At 39.0% G+C, this 18,729-nt stretch overlaps 1 protein-coding gene across 1 annotated transcript; it reads left to right on the forward strand.

The window, feature by feature from the left end:
• Positions 1-3,269: 3,269 nt before the first annotated feature.
• LOC134490079 (keratin, type II cytoskeletal 4-like) lies at positions 3,270-11,200 on the forward strand. Its single transcript, XM_063292963.1, has 8 exons — positions 3,270-3,620; positions 4,436-4,647; positions 5,819-5,879; positions 7,158-7,253; positions 7,354-7,518; positions 8,698-8,823; positions 10,014-10,231; positions 11,158-11,200. The coding sequence occupies exons 1-8, from the start codon at positions 3,270-3,272 to the stop codon at positions 11,198-11,200; spliced, it is 1,272 nt and encodes a 423-aa protein (XP_063149033.1).
• The last annotated feature ends 7,529 nt before the right edge of the window (positions 11,201-18,729 follow it).

The following is an 18,729-nucleotide window of genomic DNA, read 5'->3' on the forward strand; positions in this document are numbered from 1 at the left end:
ACTCTGACGATTGCTAGCACCTGTGTCGGGCGGGACTGTTGCGAGGGAGGCGGGATACGTTTGCACCAAGGGTTTAAGTTTGTATTTGGCGCGCTTTTGCTCATTCTCAGCTTTCTCTGTATCTGCCTTTAGTACTCTAAATAAATCAGATTTCATTTAGCAGCCTCTTGTGAGTCTGAGTATTTGGGGCTAGGGCAACCATTACATCCCCACTGCAACCAGCTGCCTACCTCTCAGCTGATCTTGAATAGGGAATGGGAAGCTGTTCAGACAAGCTGTCCTTTACTAACTCAAATTGGAATTAAGTATTTCCTCTGTTGTTGTTTATTCGTTTAGTCGCTTCCGACTCTTTGTGACTTCATGGACCAGCCCACGCCAGAGCTTCCTGTCGGTCATCAACACCCCCAGCTCCCCCAGGGACGAGTCCGTCACCTCTAGAATATCATCCATCCATCTTGCCCTTGGTCGGCCCCTCTTCCTTTTGCCTTCCACTCTCCCTAGCATCAGCACCTTCTCCAGGGTGTCCTGTCTTCTCATTATGTGGCCAAAGTATTTCAGTTTTGTCTTTAATATCATTCCCTCAAGTGAGCAGTCTGGCTTTATTTCCTGGAGGATGGACTGAAGTATTTCCTCTAGCTATTTGTTATTGGCAGGCCTAAAAATGCAAATAGCATGAACTGAATAGATAGGAATTTCTCTCTCATCCTCACTATCTAATTGTAGGGTCTTCCTGTGAGGCTGCTTAGCAGATTTGCTACTGCATGTCTTCAGTAAAGCATAATTAATACACAGAATATTATGACATCTTTCACAAGAGTCAAATTAATTGATAGAATTCATTACCAGGATATGTGATGGTTTGCACATGCTTAGCTCTTTTTCAGACTACTGTAGTTCTACCAGTTGGGCATAGAACCAAACCAAGATCAGACAGCAGATCGATCATAACATGAATTATTAGCCATCCTATTAACATAGTATTGTTGATATCAATTAAAAAAAACCCTCCAATTAACTCTTGAATCATTGTTACCAGCAAGATTAATACAATAATTACTGACATATATATGAGACAAAATGTATCCAATTGTACAGCACATCTTTTTCAATTTTAATCTCTAGTAAAATATTAGTGATTTCAAAAGATATGCAATGAATCCTGAGCCTGGTACCTCAGAAGTTCAACCCACTCTTCACCCAGTGAAGCTTTGATAAAGCATTACGGTGGATTTATTAACAGCAACAAGCATGATAGAATAATCAGCAATCAAGAAACATATCAAACAAAAAACAAACTGAATATCTTTTTAACCAACATTTTCTGCAAGATTTCAGTTCCCCCCTCCCCCCAAAAAACACCACTCTGGCTTAGAGCCTTATCAATAATCACTGAGGGGGCCACTTTTCTAAAAGTTTGGGCCAGACCCAGGTTTGCTCAACCTTGGAAAATAAACTCAAGAGCCTGTCAGCTAATGTGGATTTGAACTAAAAAGATATTAAACAAACTGACAGAGGAAGGCTGTTAATTCTGGAAATTTCAGCGTTTTGTTCCCTCCTCTCCACTATCACACCATGAAAATCAAGTGTTATTTATTTATTTATTTATTTATTTATTAATCAAATAGCCACCGCCCATCTCCCCCAAAAGACGGACTCTGGGCGGTATGTTGCATGATGGTAACCATTTTGAGACATTAAATCCTACTAATTAATTATGTTTTTGCATTAAGAGATGTCTCTTAGATTTAGCCTGATCCTCCTGCCAATCCATTTTATTAAATGGTTAAACTTCCTAATTCTTTAACAGAGAGAGAATATAAGGAATTTCCTCATGCTTCCTCAAATCTTCTTGACTAGGTTAGAGGCCATTAAAATTCCAGTTAGCTGTCATGTCCAGCTTACTGAAGATCTGAAATGTTTTTAATAAAAGTTATCTAGAATGTGTGCAAGAATTCACTTTCCTAGGTTCGCTGATTGATCACAGCAGTGAATGCAGTCCGGAAACAGAGTGTCAAATTGCACTGGGTCTCACAGCAATGATGAGCATGAATTGAGTATGGAAAAGCAAGGACATCAGCCTGCCAACTAAATGCAGATTAGTCCTCACTATTGTATTCCCCATAGCTACCTATGGGGTTTTGAAAGTTGGACCATGAAAAAACAAGACAGGAGGAAAATCAACTCATTTGAGCTGTGGTGTTGGAGAAGGCTCCTGTGCATTCCTTGGTCAGCAAAGGTGACAAATAAGCAAGTATTGGAGCATATAAAACCAGACATATCGCTGGTGGGCAAAATCACAAAACTCCACCTTACTTATTTTGGCCATGTCATGCAATCAAACTTGCTGGAAAAGACAGTTATGCTCAGAATGGTGAGTGGTAAAAGGAAATGAGGCTGCCAAAAAACACAATGACTAGACACCATCAAAATCGACACCAGCCAGAGCATTAAACAACTAAAAAAAGCTATACAAGGTCGGACAAAGTGGAGACAGCTGGTCCCTAGAATCACCAAGAATTGGATACAATTGGGCAGCATCATCATCATCTGGAATTAAACCTGGAGCATTACATATCATGTAACAGGTTGCAATCCTCCATTATAATAATGCGAACAACATAACAATTATTCTTCCCAGAGCTGCCTGAAGGAGCTGTATTGGTGGACTTAGTACAGCTGCACAGTGCACTGTAGGGAGTGAATGCAATGCATGAGAGGAGGAGGGATTTGCTCCAAGGGCCAGACACATCTTCAAATTACTGAGTGCTACTGGATAATTATTATTTTGCTGTGGACCTCCATTTTGACCCAGGTTTTTTCATGTATTCTTTTTAGTTCCTCAACAATTTGATCCATACCTTTGATATATCAGTAATATACACAAAAGTGTCCTCTCCCATCATAATATAAAAAGAGTCACAAATGTTATGGTCAGTCTATGAAGATCTTTTGTGGGATAATGTTTTGGACTAGACTATAATTAGAGTTAGAAAGCAAATTAATTAAGCAATATCCTCTGAACACATTTGCAAGTCATGCAATTTTTAATTTCAACCTTTATTTTCTGGTTTAGTTGCAGTCTAGCTTCTTGAAGATCATGTTTTGCTGGCAGGCATACCAACCACATGAATCCTCATCTTCTCATGCAACCAAGCCCAGATCCTCAAACATATAAAAGAGAGGCCAATTCAAAGGTCTCCATTGGAGGCGTCTAATACCCACATCTTCGCCCTTCTCCTCTGCAGCCCCTTCCATCAGAACTAGGCAAAATGAGTTATCAGCTTTTAGCAGGCAGCCAACAAAATGCTCAAAGCCCCTTTACCGAGGATAGTGCAAGCAGCTTGAGCACCTTGTTCCATTCTAGCTCCGACAGCAGCAAGAAAATGTCTAACTCTGGAGGAAGGACAACCTTATCCCTGAGTGGAGGCTGCAAGAGTGGCACCTGTGGAAGTGGAGTCCAGGGAGTTCAAAGGAGATGCAGCATCCAGGGAGTCCATGTTGATCCAAAGCTGTTGGAGCCTTTCCATATCAGTATCTCCCCTGAGATCCAGAAAGTGAAATGCAAAGAGATGGAGCAAATGAAGTCCCTTAACAGCAAATTTGCTGGTTTCATTGATAAGGTGAGACTTCCAAATCTGAAGGTTTAAAGTTCCTTACTCTACTATGCCACTGATAAAACCAGGATTCCTAGTAAACTTTGGTGCAATGTTAGGCTTCTTCTATATTTTTCACCATTTAAAGTTATTGTTGCACTAAGACTTCTTATTCTGGTCAGAAGGTATCAACCTCTGTCCAAATATTGTTCTGTAATGCCCATTGCTATTTTTGGTAATCTTCTGCCACCAATATAGTGATCACTTGAGCTGAACTGCTAGAATCCAGGGTTTACATGGTTTCTTCTAACTACTTTGAAATTGGAATGAATAATTATTCCTCCTCTTTTCCTGACATCTTTTAAAGAGTATTTGAAAAAGTCTATAGCCTGGTTGCATGTGTTGAGTAAATTGTTTCTATGGAAGCAAACCTAGACATTTTAACAAGTTGAAGCAACTTGTAACAATCATTGTGATCCACTAAATATTTTGTTCACGAGCCAGTAACTTTACTGGGTTAATATTCAAGATTGAAGTCTTGAGTCCCTGCCATAATTTAATTTACATGGAGCAAGCTCTGTTCTTTCAGCCTTTTCTAATACATGTTTTGCCTTCTAGATTACTCCTTGCTTTGGCTTTGACTTTCATCTGGGGTTGTGTAAAAAAATGGATTACCCATTTATCAACCCAATAATACATTTTGCATCTTTGTTAGATTGGACTGCTAAAATGTTGTTTGGGTTGCAAAGTATTCTTTGAAACAGAATTAATGTTCAGCTTTGACTGATGGATTGATTTTATGTACTGATGGATTCATGGATGGATTTCACTTTGGATTTCAGGTGCAGTCCTTGGAACAGAAGAACCAGCTGCTAGAAACTAAATGGACCCTCCTGCAACAACAAACTAAACCACCCATGGAAAACTTTGACTCTCTTTTTGAAGACTTCATTGCAATCCTGAGGAGGCAGCAGGATAATGTGAAGTATGAGACCAAGAAGCTTCAAAGTGATAGTGAAAGTACAAAGGCACAGGCTGCAGATTCCAAGTCCAAGTGAGTTCTTCCTGAATGATGCAGAGCAGATGAGAAATGACACAGACTGTGTGCTTCATAAGGACTCTGCAGTCAGTCTCTTATGATGGTGGAGGTGATCCCTGTTTACTTGGGAGTAAGCTCCACCAAAGACAATGAAGCTTACCACTGAGTAGGCATGTATAAGATTGCCCTGTCTAATTCCTGTTTTATGTGAGTTCAAGATATGTAGGATATGCAGGTAAATGCATGAAGTGACTTTCTGAAAAGGAGATCGTTGGTCTTTCTACCTGGATTTGTCAAAGAGCTTTCTCATATTCTAGTGCCCCCTTTCCCTTTTGTCCCAAGGTTGCTCAAGGAATTTTCAGTCAAAAGTCCTGACACTGAACAGTGGAGGAACAATAATGATACCTGTTTGTATTTCAAGAGTCAACCATGCCATGGGATGAATATGAGGATGGGGTCATATGTATTGCTGGGAAAATTGTATGGGAATTTTGGAACATGGAGTCATTGCATTAAATTGTTTACTCCACTATTGTCTGTTCTGTTAACAAACAGCCATGTGTTCAGGAGGAACAATCTACTATCACCTGTTGCATATTCCTTTTAGGTAAAGGTAAAGGTTTCCCTTGACATTAAGTCCAGTCGTGTCTGACTCTAGGGGGCGGTGCTCATCTCTGTTTCAAAGCTGAAGAGCCGGCATTTGTCCGTAGACACTTCCGTGGTCATGTGGCTGGCATGACTAAACGGAACGCCGTTACCTGCCCACCGAAGTGGTACCTATTAATCTACTCACATTTGCATGTTTTCGAACTGCTAGGTTGGCAGGAGCTGGGACTAGCAACGGGAGCTCACCCCATCATGCAGATTCAAGCCACTGACCTTCCGATCAGCAAGCTTAGCAGCTCAGCGGTTTAACCCACAGCGCCACCGCGTCCCTCATATTCCTTTTAACTAGAAATAATTGGGACTGAGTTTTCTGCACATAATTTGCCAATATGTCAGTCAAGGCTTATTTCCCCAGTCCCATTTCTCTGAGATATTTTGGGAGTGATACATATAGGAGCATTTGGAACCACCATACATATCATCTTATTGGGAAGACTATGACCAGATGTCCCACATTACTGTTTGATTCATCTCCTTCTCTGTTATACTTCTTGAGGAGTCTAATTTTTGTTCCTTCTAGATACGAAGAGAAAGCAAAGCAGCGTGTTGCAGCAGAGAAAGAGATTATAGAACTTAAGAAGGTAAGCAGGACAACTCATAAGTGCAGTTAGTTAAAAAAATTAAAACCAAAATAATGAGTAAAGGGATAAATGTTACATTTGAATGCTGATAGTTCTCAGATTATTTTTCAATATGATTCTGGCAATCCAAACCTGTCTATTTTTAACAGGTTAAATGATAATATTTATATTATAGCAACTTAAATAATATTTAAGAATATTTTCAGTGTCAACAAATCAGCCTGATATTTTGGGTAATATATCCTATAATCTATAGTATCCTACAGTATAATAGCACTGCAATATAGTCTTGCAATAATATTTTTGCAATGGTGTATTTGGAGTAGTATGTTTACAACAGATGATTGATCAATAGCTATGCTGATTAATAAAACCTTCTAAGTTATAGTCTGGAATGGCATTCAAATACTAAGGTAGGATCATTTTACAAATATAAAGTGCATGGATTTTTTATTACTCATCCAATACTATTTCCATCCAAATCAGTGAGTGCGTCTATTTCACATTCTTCCCACTGTTCCATACAACGCTTTTTCTCTCCTTTTACTGGGTTCCAAGAAAGCAAAACAATCACTACAAAAATCAGAAATGATTTCTTGCTACCAAATGGCTGCATTTATGCAACCCATTAAGCTTGGTTAATTTACCCTGGTTATACTTTTTATGATTCACAGCATGCTGCATGAACTACCCACCTTCCACCGACCACCTACACCCTCCAGTGTAGTTAGCTGATGGATCAGAGTCTTGATCCATCAAGTAACTGGTTTAATTCCATGCATTTAAAAAAAACAACTCTTGAATGCAGAAATAAATTAGACATGGAAGAAAATGGCAATAATTTTTTAAAATGTAGTCACCCATTCATGAACTTTCTTTATGCATGTATGTTTCATCTGCTCCACTTTTCAAATTATTTCTATGACATGTTTTATTAAAACAAATAGCTGAAAAGAAGAAAAGAGATCCTCAACAGTGGAATATTCTTACTCAAAAACAAGAAAACCCACATTCTCTACTTAATGTTTTTGCAAATAATAGAATAAATCATTTGGCACAAAGGGAGATATCCAGCTGTGGGTGGAGTTTAAGGGTCAACTGACATGAAACCTGGGAATAATGGGTTTAAAAAAATATGAAAAAAAAATTGTTATTTATTTTAATTTATAAAATAACTTTCAATACCTCTGATAGTTTAAGTGAACTCGGAATCCACCCCGCTTTCCTTGGAAGTCATACCACTAAAAAGAATATAATATGAGAATGTTATCTGTTTAGGACGTAGACTGTATCTGTTCAAACAATGCAGAGCTGGAGAAGAAAGTCTGTCTCCTGAGCCAAGAGATCCAGTTCCTGAAATGTGTGTATAAGAAGGTAAGTAGGGAGGGATCCACTGAAGAGATCCTCTTTCCTTCACATGACCTCCCCCTGGCCTGGGCTAAAGAACTGATGGTGCATTTGAATCAACATCTAGGAGAAAGATCAGCTTGAGAAGCAAGATGAAGACTTGGATGTGATTGTGAAAATTGACAACAGTAGAAACCCTGACTTGGACAGTACCATAGCTACAATCCGAAAAGAGTATGAGGCAATTGTGGAAAGAAGTAAAGCTGAGGCAGATAAATATTACCAAAACAAGGTATTTCACATCAGTGCAAAAGCTGGTAATTTTTATTTGTTTTTTAAAAAGACCTACTGATAAAAGTATAATACAATACTGACAAGAGTTACTTGCTAGGTGAAATGCTACAAGTTCACAAACTTTGCCTGCTTATTTTTTGTGTCACTTGCTAACTTTTTAACATAGCACTGTATATGTTTGTGGCTTCCTTGGCGATTGATTACCAAACTACTTCACTGAAGTGTGACACTATAGGCATTGCTCATAAGAAATGGGGCTGCTTCCCATTTCACATACAGGTGCCTACTGAACTGGCAGAAGAATCTTACTCAGATATAAGTGACAGGAGAGCATCCTCTGTTGTAAGTGAGGGTACAGGACAGGCAGTGGTATATCCTCCTCAGTCTTTAACATCTTCTTGCTGATTTACTGCTCTGTCTGGCACTTCCATGCTCCTCACTCAAACAAAAGTTGCAGTGGAACAGTCATAATGTCAGCAAATATCTTGTAACCACCACAAAAAATGTGTATGTACAATGTATACTTGAGTCGTGGGATTGAATGGCTTCCATGCTGCCTCCTTGCCCAAAGACTTTTCTCACTAACTTACTGGAAGAAAAGGACTAGGTAAGACTGATAGACATCCCAGGCAAGCAATAAGGAGATACTGTTTTGGGACTGCCCACTCAGCAGAAGCATGGCCAACAAACTACTGCTAAATGGTAGGATTCTGTTGCTTGTAGTCATAGGGGGAACTATCAGACACCGAATCCTGCAAGAGCTGATACTGGTTCTTCCATCTGTCTCATCTTCAACTGGCCTGAAAAGGCACACGAGGCCCCCAACTTTGAACAGTGCTGATGTGGGCAACCTGAGACCATCAGAGTTCTTAGGGGTAGTTCCCAGGACAATTATTAGTTTTAGATATGATGAGGTATTTTTGTAATAATTTAGATTAAGTTTTTAAAAAAAATTCTCTTAAATGCTAATATACATTTCGGCAGGTTGCATAATCTTATTTTGCATTTATAGTTTTTTTTTCCAAAAGAAAATTGCTTTGTAGCAAACTGCCTTGTAATGTTATGTTATACCATATGTCATGAGCCACTTTGAACATGGTTAGCATGGAAAAATGGCATCAATGTAAATACATGATTATGGTAATTTTATAAAAGCCTATTATATCGACACCCTTAGTATGAAGAGGCTCAAAGTAAGAGATCTAGTTTCCAAGGGGATCTGAAGAATCAAGAGAAGCAGATTTCAGAACTTATCAAACAAATTGAGAAAGTCCAGTGTGAAATTCAGCGTTTGCAGAAGGAGGTAAGTTTGGTACACTGCTAATTCGACAACTAGTTTTTTTTAAGAATTATCCAAACTTCAAATTAGCAATAGAATAATTCATGTATGTGTAAGATGCCTCTTTATGTAAAGATGCCTCTTTATGTAAAGAAGCTTATTTGTGCTTACTATTTTCTGTTCCAGAATCTGAATTTGTTCCACTAGTTTTGTGTAATTAGTAAAGAGACAAGGGCATTACAAACACTAGTTGTGAAGCATTAAGAAGCATGGTGCATATTGGATTGAAGCTGAGTAGTAATCATAAGACCTTCTTAGAAGAACTTAAATCTCTTCTTTTTCCAAGCAGCCATAAAATTTACAGCTTTTCTCATGATACAAATTTTAAAAAAAATTAAATCATTTTTTAAAATTGACTTTTTAAGGTGAGAAATAGAACTGTTTTTTTGTTTGTTTTTTGTCTGAATATGCATTTAATGTTCTTTCCAATTCTGTACAAAAATATTTTTACATGCCACAGGATATTTATGTTCCACAGTTATAGTAACTCCTAATATGCTGATTACAGTATTTCCACATTCCTGTTTCCAGTATGCAGTTGGTATAAAGATATTGGTATCTGTATGCTAAAAGTACGGTGGGGTTTGTTTGTATGTTGTATCTGTGTGTTCGAGGTAAATTGAACAGTAGCATACGCAGGACCTGGATTAGCCCATATTACCAAACATTTGTTGTTCTGATAAAGAAGCTCTCAATCTTGAGCTCAATTCTTAATGGCTACATGGGCACAACCATATGGTTTTCTTGGCAAGATCACATAACTGGTTTGCCATGACTTTTTTTGCTGGATGGTTTTCAATTTCCCAGTCTAGTCTACAGTCTACAGTCACGGGTTTCCCTGATGGTCTCCCTTCCAGAATGCTCAGTGCTGCTTAACTTCCAGGCCTAGACAAGACTGGCCAGGCTGCCCCAAAAGTTATATTTTGTGCATTGGGTTTCCTGGGGGTGGGGGTGGGGGGGAGAGGATAACATATGGAAGGACGAAGCCTGAATTACTAGGTGCAATTGCAACTAGTAAAAGAATGGATTTCCTTATTCTTCCATTGAATGAATGAAGCAAAGATTCTAGCCCATGTTCTTGAAGGGTATGAGCAATCTGATTATGTGGTGCTAAGAAGTGGGTGATAACATATCCAGTCCTACCACCTTCGCAGAACAACGAACTCAAGAAGACAGTTGGTGAGGCAACCAAAGGAGGTGAACAAGCTGTCCAAGAAGCCCAGCAGAAATACTCTGTGTTGGTGGATGCCCTTCGAAATGGCAAGGATGAACTGGCTGGCCTAGTACGTGACTACCAGAAGGTCCTGAATGTAAAGTTAGCTCTTCATATTGAGATTGTAGCCTACAGAATTTTGCTGGAGGAAGAAGAGAGGTGAGTTTCCATTGTTAATTTATCCTAGGTCAAACTTTTCACCAAGCACTGTGTGACCTATACCTTTACCTCCCCAAACTCCAGTTACTTCCAAATGCATGTAACAGTATAATATGAATACATTTGAAAATCCCCAAATAGCACTTTAAAATCCTCAAACAGCACTTTAAAATCCTCAAATAGCACTTTAAAAAAAAAGATATTTTCACAAAAGATAATGAAACATTGAGTAATGCTTTTTGTATTCTGCTTAAATATGTATAAATGCTGTGGACTCATCCTTGAGGAAAGAATGAAGATGATAAACTTAAAACAGTGGTAAGGCAGGGTCTGAAGATTAACATGAAGAAACAAATGATTCTCCTTTTCTTCCCTCCACAGGATATCTAGAGATTCTTCAAGTTCCGTCAGTATCTGTAAGTACCAGGTTGCCTCTCTGTTTTTTTCCCAAAAGGTGTTTCAGGAATAACCATTCACTGTGTTTCCTTTTCAGCTGTGACCAACTCCTCATGCAGTTCTCAGAGTGCTGTGAAACAAGGAAAGGAATGCAGGGAGAAGGCTGGGGACTCCTGTGGATGCAAACCCACAGGGATTAAAATATCCACTTCCACTGATAGTAAAACCAAGTGTCAAAGTGAAAAGTGCTCTACTGTCTGCAAAAAGTCCAGTAAGAGAAAGTAAAACTGCAGAAAGGAAAGTGGCCAGAATACTATCTGATGTTTCACAAACAGCAGAAAGGAAAAACTTATCTAGATTCTTAGAGGCATGGGTAGAGTTAGCTAAAGGAATCAAGCTCTGGGATACAGGCATTCAAGGTCACGTCACTCTTTGCTGGCTTGGTAAATGATGATTCAGTTATTGACATGAAAATGAACTTTCCCCACACTCACAAGCCCTCTTTTTTCACTTTGTCTTCTCTTGCACAGCTCGGAAGAAGAGTTTAGAAATTTCTCTTCTGCTTTTGATTAACCACAGCTTGCAGTGCTGCATTATTCCAGACTTGGAATTAATTTGATAAAAAAAATCAGTCTGATGTGTCAACTTCTTAAACCATGGTTTGAAAATGGCATGTTCAAACCTGAGCAGAGCCCAGCTTCTTTCAGTTTGCTAGGTTCAGATAATATGAAAAGCAGTATTTCATAAAAGATGGAAGTGAAATCTTCTAAAGATCTTGCATCCTTGCCACAGGAACAGAAGGGAAAGGACAAGACATTTAACAAGACATACGTGACAAGGCTTTCCTGGGGTAATACATTTAACATAATGTCAAAACATAGTTATTATGTGGCATCAAGCAAGGTAGCTTCTAAGAAAACTCAACCTGGTAGTGACTTTGCTAGTTTGCCAATGACAGAATACGTCAAACCACAAAGGGGCCTTCCTAGATCAACCAATTTTATCCAAATTTTGGAAGTTTCTGGAGAATAAATTATACTTCACTCTGCATGTGCAGAGCCTACCTTTATAAATGTTACCCAGTAAGGGATGACAGTATTGCTTGTTAAATACATGTTAATGCCTTTGCCCACCTGATATCAGGTGCAATGACCAAGAACATGAAGAGTGAAACCAGGAACACACAGCTAAACTGAGGTGTCTAGAATCCCAAGCAGAATATTCCATTGGAAAATACCCATGTGTTCAAAGTATTTTCTTTCAAAGCAGAACTGTCTGATTCTGGCTATTTTTATTTTCAGATAGAAGTGTATTCTCCTTGAGAATAAATAAATAAATAAATACATACATAAATACATACATAAATAAACAGCTTATGCTAATAAGGTGTAGGGTAATAATCACAGCAACGCAATAGATACAATTCAAAGAAAGGTGGGTGCTTTAGAAGCCAACTCCAGAACAAGCTACAGAATGGTGTCAGTTTTACCAAGACTAACTCTCTGCCAGCATAGCTAACAGTGACTTTTCAGAGCATTGCAGTGTAATATGCAACATAGACCCAGACTTCTATACAGCCGTAGCTGAATGGAAAAAAGGAAAATCACAGCTGGAGCCAGAAAATAGGGCTAGGTGTTCTTAGCTGGATAAGCCAATGCAAGCTCTAGCCAACCAATTCTGTGAAAAAGGGAGCAAAGGATCTCAACATAGATTCCACATCCTTTCGCCACCAGACAGCCAGTGGCAGGTTTATAGCTTTCTTCACCAAGGCTGTATCTGGAGAAATCTGACTATTGGGAGGTGCCTTCTTTTAGGGAGAGGCCCAGAGGGTTGACTATTAAGGAGCAAAAGAGGTTGAAACTTTTGGGCACTCTGACAATTCTCAGTTCATGACGCTATGTCTGCTTGTTTTGCTCTTTGCTGTAGTTTTCTGTCTCATAGGTAATAAACTAAATGCATACAAAGAACACGGTGTTCTCCTCTTCTCTTATTGCTCTCCGTATCGTATAAAGGCTTTCCTTATTTAAACAGCAGTTAACGTTAAAACAAACAAACAAAACTAAGACAAAAGGACAATAAGCCTATTAGATAAACTGTTAGATAAAAGGACATACTAGCAAGTTAAAAATACTAGGCAAATAGGAATTGTGTCTTAAGTTGCAACCATCAGTAAGGATATCTGTTCTGTACAGTGAATGAAGAGGGTGGGGAGTGGCGCCTAATGACTAACTGGGAGAAGTTGTTCATTATTTGCAAACGTCAGTTAAATTGGAGAGTACTCATCCATGGGGATTCTTGTCATCTGCATCATAGAAATGATGTCAATCGGTGTGGAACATCGGTCCACCCCAGGTGAAGGCCATTGCCTTGAGTTCCAGGAAATCGAGGTGTCCTTGTACTTGGGACAGAGAAAAGGAAAACGGTATGGTTTGGGGAACCTTAGAAACCCAAAGTAGATGGTCATGGGCAGCAGGTTGGAAACTGCATAAAAAATGGAAATATAAGTATCAAAGAAAAAAAATTAAGAACAGCAAGAAACATTAACAGCTACAGATATCAGTCCAAGCATACAAGAGTATTTCTTTCAAAATGTTTTACATAATAAGGCAGACTATTTCTCACTCGTGATGGAGCTTCAAGTATATTTTTTCATAAATGTATTCTGTTGGAATATTTTTCTTATATGTTTATTATTTATTATTTAAATTTTGCTACCGCCCATCTCCCCCAAAAGAGGGACTCAACAAAATTAAGACTACAATAATAAACAACCAAGATCTTATAAAAACAATTTACGAATACAAAATACAATATAAATAAGTATAAAATCCAAGAGGTTAAAAATTCTGATCAGGTGGGAGGGGGTCTACGGCGCAAGCCAACCCCATGAATGGTTGCCCACCTTTCTGCCCCACACAAAACGGCAGAACCAGGTTTTCAGGGCCCTCCTGAAGGTTGGAAGTGAAGGCACCTGCCTCACCTCTGGGGGCAAGATGTTCCAAAGGGCGGGGGCCACTGCAGAGAAGGCCCACTTCCTGGACCCCACCAGATGAAGTTCTCTTACAGACGGGGTCCATAACATGCCCTCTCTGCCTGACTGGGTGGGGCGGGTCGATGTTGTGGGGATGAGACGGTCCCTCAGGTAGCCTGGCCCCATGCCATGTGGGGCTTTAAAGGTGATAACCAACACCTTGAATTGGACCCGGAAGCAAACTGGTACCCACTGCAGCTTGTGCAGCAGCGGTGTCACATGTGCCGATCTAGGGGCACCAAAAATAGCCCGCGCAGCTGCATTCTGGACCAGCTGAAGCTTCCAGATATTCTTCAAGGGTAGCCCCAAGTAGAGCGCATTGCAGTAATCGCTATGGGAGATGACAAGGGCATGAGTCAGTTCAGAGGGCCTCTCGCTCCAGGAACGGGTGTAACTGGCGCACAACCCGAAGGTGAGCAAAGGCCTCCTGGCCACGACTGCCACCTGCTTTGCGAGCAGGAGTCATGAGATTTAATGTTTACAATAAGTTTAAGGAAAGATTGTTTAGGCAGTAGTAATGCCATTTGTAAAAGCGGGCTTCTCCATTAGAAACAAAAGAAACAATACATAGCAAACCTATGTAAAGGAAGGCATATATCTTATGCATAGAAAAACATATGTACAGAATAGGGAAGATAAAATGCCCATTTAAAAAGACATCTGTTTTAGCTCTAGATAAAGAGTTATCTGTTTAACTATAAATAAGGAGGCATCTGCTTTAACTCTAGGATAAGGAAACACTTGTTTGTAATAAGCTAACACATTCCGTTCCATTGATGATTGGCTAAATCTTTAAACTAAAAAAATCTATAAAAAGGGAGGCAGAGAAGCAGTCCGTTGGGCCCGTCCTCTCAAAGTTACTGGGCAACTTTGGGTTGAAAAAACAATATTTTCTTTGACCTCCCCTGATTATCTGGTGAGTTTTACTGGAATTCCTGGCTTGGTAACAAACCAGGGAAAAAGAAGGAGTCTGATCCTTCTGACAGACTCTTCCATCCCTCTCCTGCTACAATCTAGAATTTTAAAAGCAAGTAAATGTTTTAAAACATCCATTAAGATGCACATATCTGCATGCCTTTTGCACTGAACACCTTTTATTTGCATTTTGGATTGTTTCTTTTTAATTTTTGAACTGAGAACTGCAGGGCAAAAATCCAGAAACTTTAGGATAAGGTGGCTCCATTGTGCTCTGTATACCAGTATGGAAAGTACAACTAAGTCAATTCATTTTCAAACTGAGAACTGAACAAAATCTTCAAAGCATTCTGGGAATACACACCTACACATCAGGTAAGAGGACTGCAATTAAACCTTGTGCATACTTTGGGGGAATAATGTCTTCTGAACCCAGTGGAAATTATTGATGAGTAAAATGCAAAGGCCATGCTCCTGTTTAGCAGAATTACCTAGCTTGGCCATGCCTTCTGCTAGTTTTCTCACGACATTTTTGCAGCAAACCAACGTTTTTGTAAAAGAGCTCCTGCTCTGCTGACAGTAAGAAGAAACAGATTCTCCACTGCATTCACTGCTGAAATTCTGTTGCTCCCTGACTATTATAGGCAAAAGAACTGTGCCTTCCAAACACTTTGGCAGACACAGGGCCAGAAAATGGATCACGTACCTTTGTTTCAGCATTTCCGTCTAAGAACCCAGTATCAAAAACCACAAGCTAGTAAGATACTGAAGTGGGATTCCTGAAAGCCAAACCTTTTAATCTGGTTCAGCCTTTGGAATGTTTTCTGGAATGGAATCAGGTTGATGAATCCTGGTGATGCAATTTTCTGTGGGTTTTCTGTTGATTTTTTTTTTCACTTGTACAAATCCAAGGTTGACTAGCAGGAAAAAATAAAAGAGCAGTTTGCTGGTAAATGTCTATTACTAGGCCTGGCTCTTCCTTTCTTTGCACAGTAAACATGCTCTGGTGTGTTCACAGCAATGTGGGCTATCTAATGATGCTTGCCTTTTTGAAATGATGATGTGACCCTGCAAGATAGTGCATTTCAGTCTGCAACGATTGTGAACAAAATTCTATTACTATGCTTATATTCTGGTTAAATTGTATACCACCTTGGAATCCATTCCATGAAGGTCAGTACAATCATATCAAATACATAAATACATGTCTACTTCAAATACAGTTAGGGTGGACATGGTCACCCTTCCATGGTCATCTCTTGTCTATGTTTTCCAGCTTTGTGGCAATACACAGAATGTTAAGAAGACACATTAGTTTGGGAGTTACTCTTAAATTATGCAATTTTTTTTAATCCATTCAATCTTGTCTGATTCTCAGAGACTGTCTGGACAAGTCCTTGCAGTTTTCTTGGCAAGATTTTCGGAAGTGATTTGCCATTGCCTCCTTCCTGGGGCTGAAAGAAAAAGTGAATGGCCCAAGGTCACCCAGCTGGCTCCGTGCCTAAGGCAGGACGAGAACTCACCGTCTCCCAGTTTCTAGCCTGGTGCCTTAACCATTACACCAAACTGGCTCTCAAGTTATGCAATAATATATTATAAATCAACAAATACTTCACATAAATTAACAATAATACCAGAAGCTGATTATTCCCTTTTTCTTCTTCAAATGCAACAGTTCTATTTGTATGAATTCATAATAATATACAGAAGTAGCTTTTTCTCTTGGGTGTAAGGGATTGTAGGAGCATCCTTATGATATTTGGTAGCTACTAGCTAGAATGACATGCCCCAACCTGGTGCATTCCAGACATGTTAGAACCAGCTTCCAGAATTCCCAGCCAAGATAGCAAGCACTGCTTTTAGGAGCTGGAAGCCAAATTGTGGAGGGCACCAGGTTGGGATAAACTGGATTATGTAGCATTTTGGGGGCTAAAGGCCCCAGGCAATGAAATAACATATAACCTGAAGCAATGTGTTAGATCCAGTGCCCAATTAGATAGGTACTTTCCAGGTATTTCAAGATAATGAATGCACTGAAATGTTCTTTTGATTTAAAGAGCAGACAAGCTGTCAGCCATTCAGGATAGGCCAGATCAGGAAAAAGACTCCATGGGAAGACTGGAAATATACTTTACTGAGATAGACTATAATTACAGAACCTTGCAAGTGTGATCATGCTTTACCTCCCCTCCCTCTTATACCCCAGTGAATCAGAGGAGCCTGCTTGATTTGCTTCCATATACTATCTTGTTTCCAGACAGTTGTTTTACAGAGCTTTCATTTTCTTAACTTCTCCTTCCATCTCCTCTTTCATCTTTACAAGTCTTTCATCCATTCTTTTTTCAAAAGCTGTCAATTTAGTATCAAGCGATTCAGCAAACTTACTGCCAAGCTGCTCAAATATTTTCTGAAGCAAACCTGGTGTGATTCCTCTCTCTGCAGCTTGCTCTAACGAACCTCTCCTCCCCTCCATTCTTGCCACATTTTGAGTAGTTGCCATTATGATATTATAGTCCAAACATGAAATGTCTCGGACAAGGGAAAAGGAAAAGGCAAGCTTCCCCATTTTTACCCCTCTTTTGTCTTACTGTGCCTTTAATACTTTCGCCTCTAATGACACTCTGTACTTGCAGTCAGCATCACAGTCTGGCTCATATTATGCTTATTTTTTGTTTTGTAAAATCCACCAATTGTCTGCACTCCTTAATAATAAACAAATAACATTCCCATGAAGGTCCAGTTTGTTTGTCTCATTTAATTCCAGTTTATTCAAAAGCACTTTCAATAAAAATAATCTTTCAACTCTTTCCCCTTTTCCCATTTTAAACTTTCTTACATCAACTCCTTGTTAAGCTTTTTGCCAGAAGTTTTAAAGTCTTTAAAACCATTTTCTTTTTCTTTATTGTTTTATAATCCAGAAAAAATGATGACTCACCAAGTGGAATCTTAGGTTGCTGCAAAGAAAATCTCTCTTTAGCTGTAAATTAATTAGATCCAAGAGAGATTAAGAAATGAGGTTTGGCTGAACTTTGTGTCCATATAGGCTACATTGTGGCTTTTGGGATCATAATCCTGTGAGTTTGGTTTATAAAAGGAAATCCAGTTCTTTTAGATGGAGACTAAATGAAATGTTATTACAGAAAGAAGCAATAGTGGAGGATTGTAAAAAGAAATCAAAGGAACTTTTTGAAGATAATTTAGGTAAAGGCATGGATTTAAGAAGAGTTTGGGATGCAAGTAAAGCTTTTCTCAGAGGTTATTTTATACAACATAATAGTGAACTCAAAAAGCAGAGTCGAGAGAAAACACAAGCTATTTTGGATGAGATGAAGAAAAAAGAAGAAGAATTAAAGAAATTCTCAGAGAAGATAAGTATTTCTCAATTCTGAGTTTGCAAATAAACCAGGGGTTTGGCTGGCATATAAACCATGAAAAGAAAAAGAACATGATATTGAAATTACAAGAGGAAGATACTGCATTAATGGATAATGTGGCCATACAAAAAGCATTTCATCAATATTATTCTAACTTGTATAAAGGAAGTTTCATCTCTTTAGTGAAAATAGATGAATATCTAAAGAAACAAAAGTTATCAAGGATTTACAGAGGAACAGAGAAAAATTACGAATCGACCTATAACAATAAGGGAAGTTTCTGAAGCTACAAAAAAGATCAAACTGGGAAAGGTGCCTGGACCAGATGGATTACCTGGTTCTTATTATAAATGTTTTTATATAAATCTAACATATAAATGTTTTCATCTTACATTCTTTTGCTCAAGTTGGTGTAGATAGCACTTTGGGGGGTGGGGGGAGCAGAAGGAAGGAAGCTATGAAAGAATATTGATGATGCATATTTAGTAGCAAGAGACTTTATAATTTTGGTGGCAGTTGTAGTAAACTCTGCAGTGGTAGAGACCTTGTTTTTGATAAAACATCTGACAGTGGACTTTGTTTTAGTGGCATACCTGGAGGAGCTGGAGGCTGAACTGTGGAGAAGGATATGATGGGTTTTGTTTTGGTGGTGGACTGGGTGTAGCTAGATGTTCCATAAGCTTTTGTTGCCAATGGACCTGAGGTTGGTCATATTCAAGAAGTAACTATTACCTAAAATCTCCCATGACTCTTTCAATTAGAAGGTGATCCAACCATCCAAG

The sequence above is a fragment of the Candoia aspera genome, chromosome 2 (assembly GCF_035149785.1).
Source record: "Candoia aspera isolate rCanAsp1 chromosome 2, rCanAsp1.hap2, whole genome shotgun sequence".
NCBI classification, from domain to species: domain Eukaryota; kingdom Metazoa; phylum Chordata; class Lepidosauria; order Squamata; family Boidae; genus Candoia; species Candoia aspera.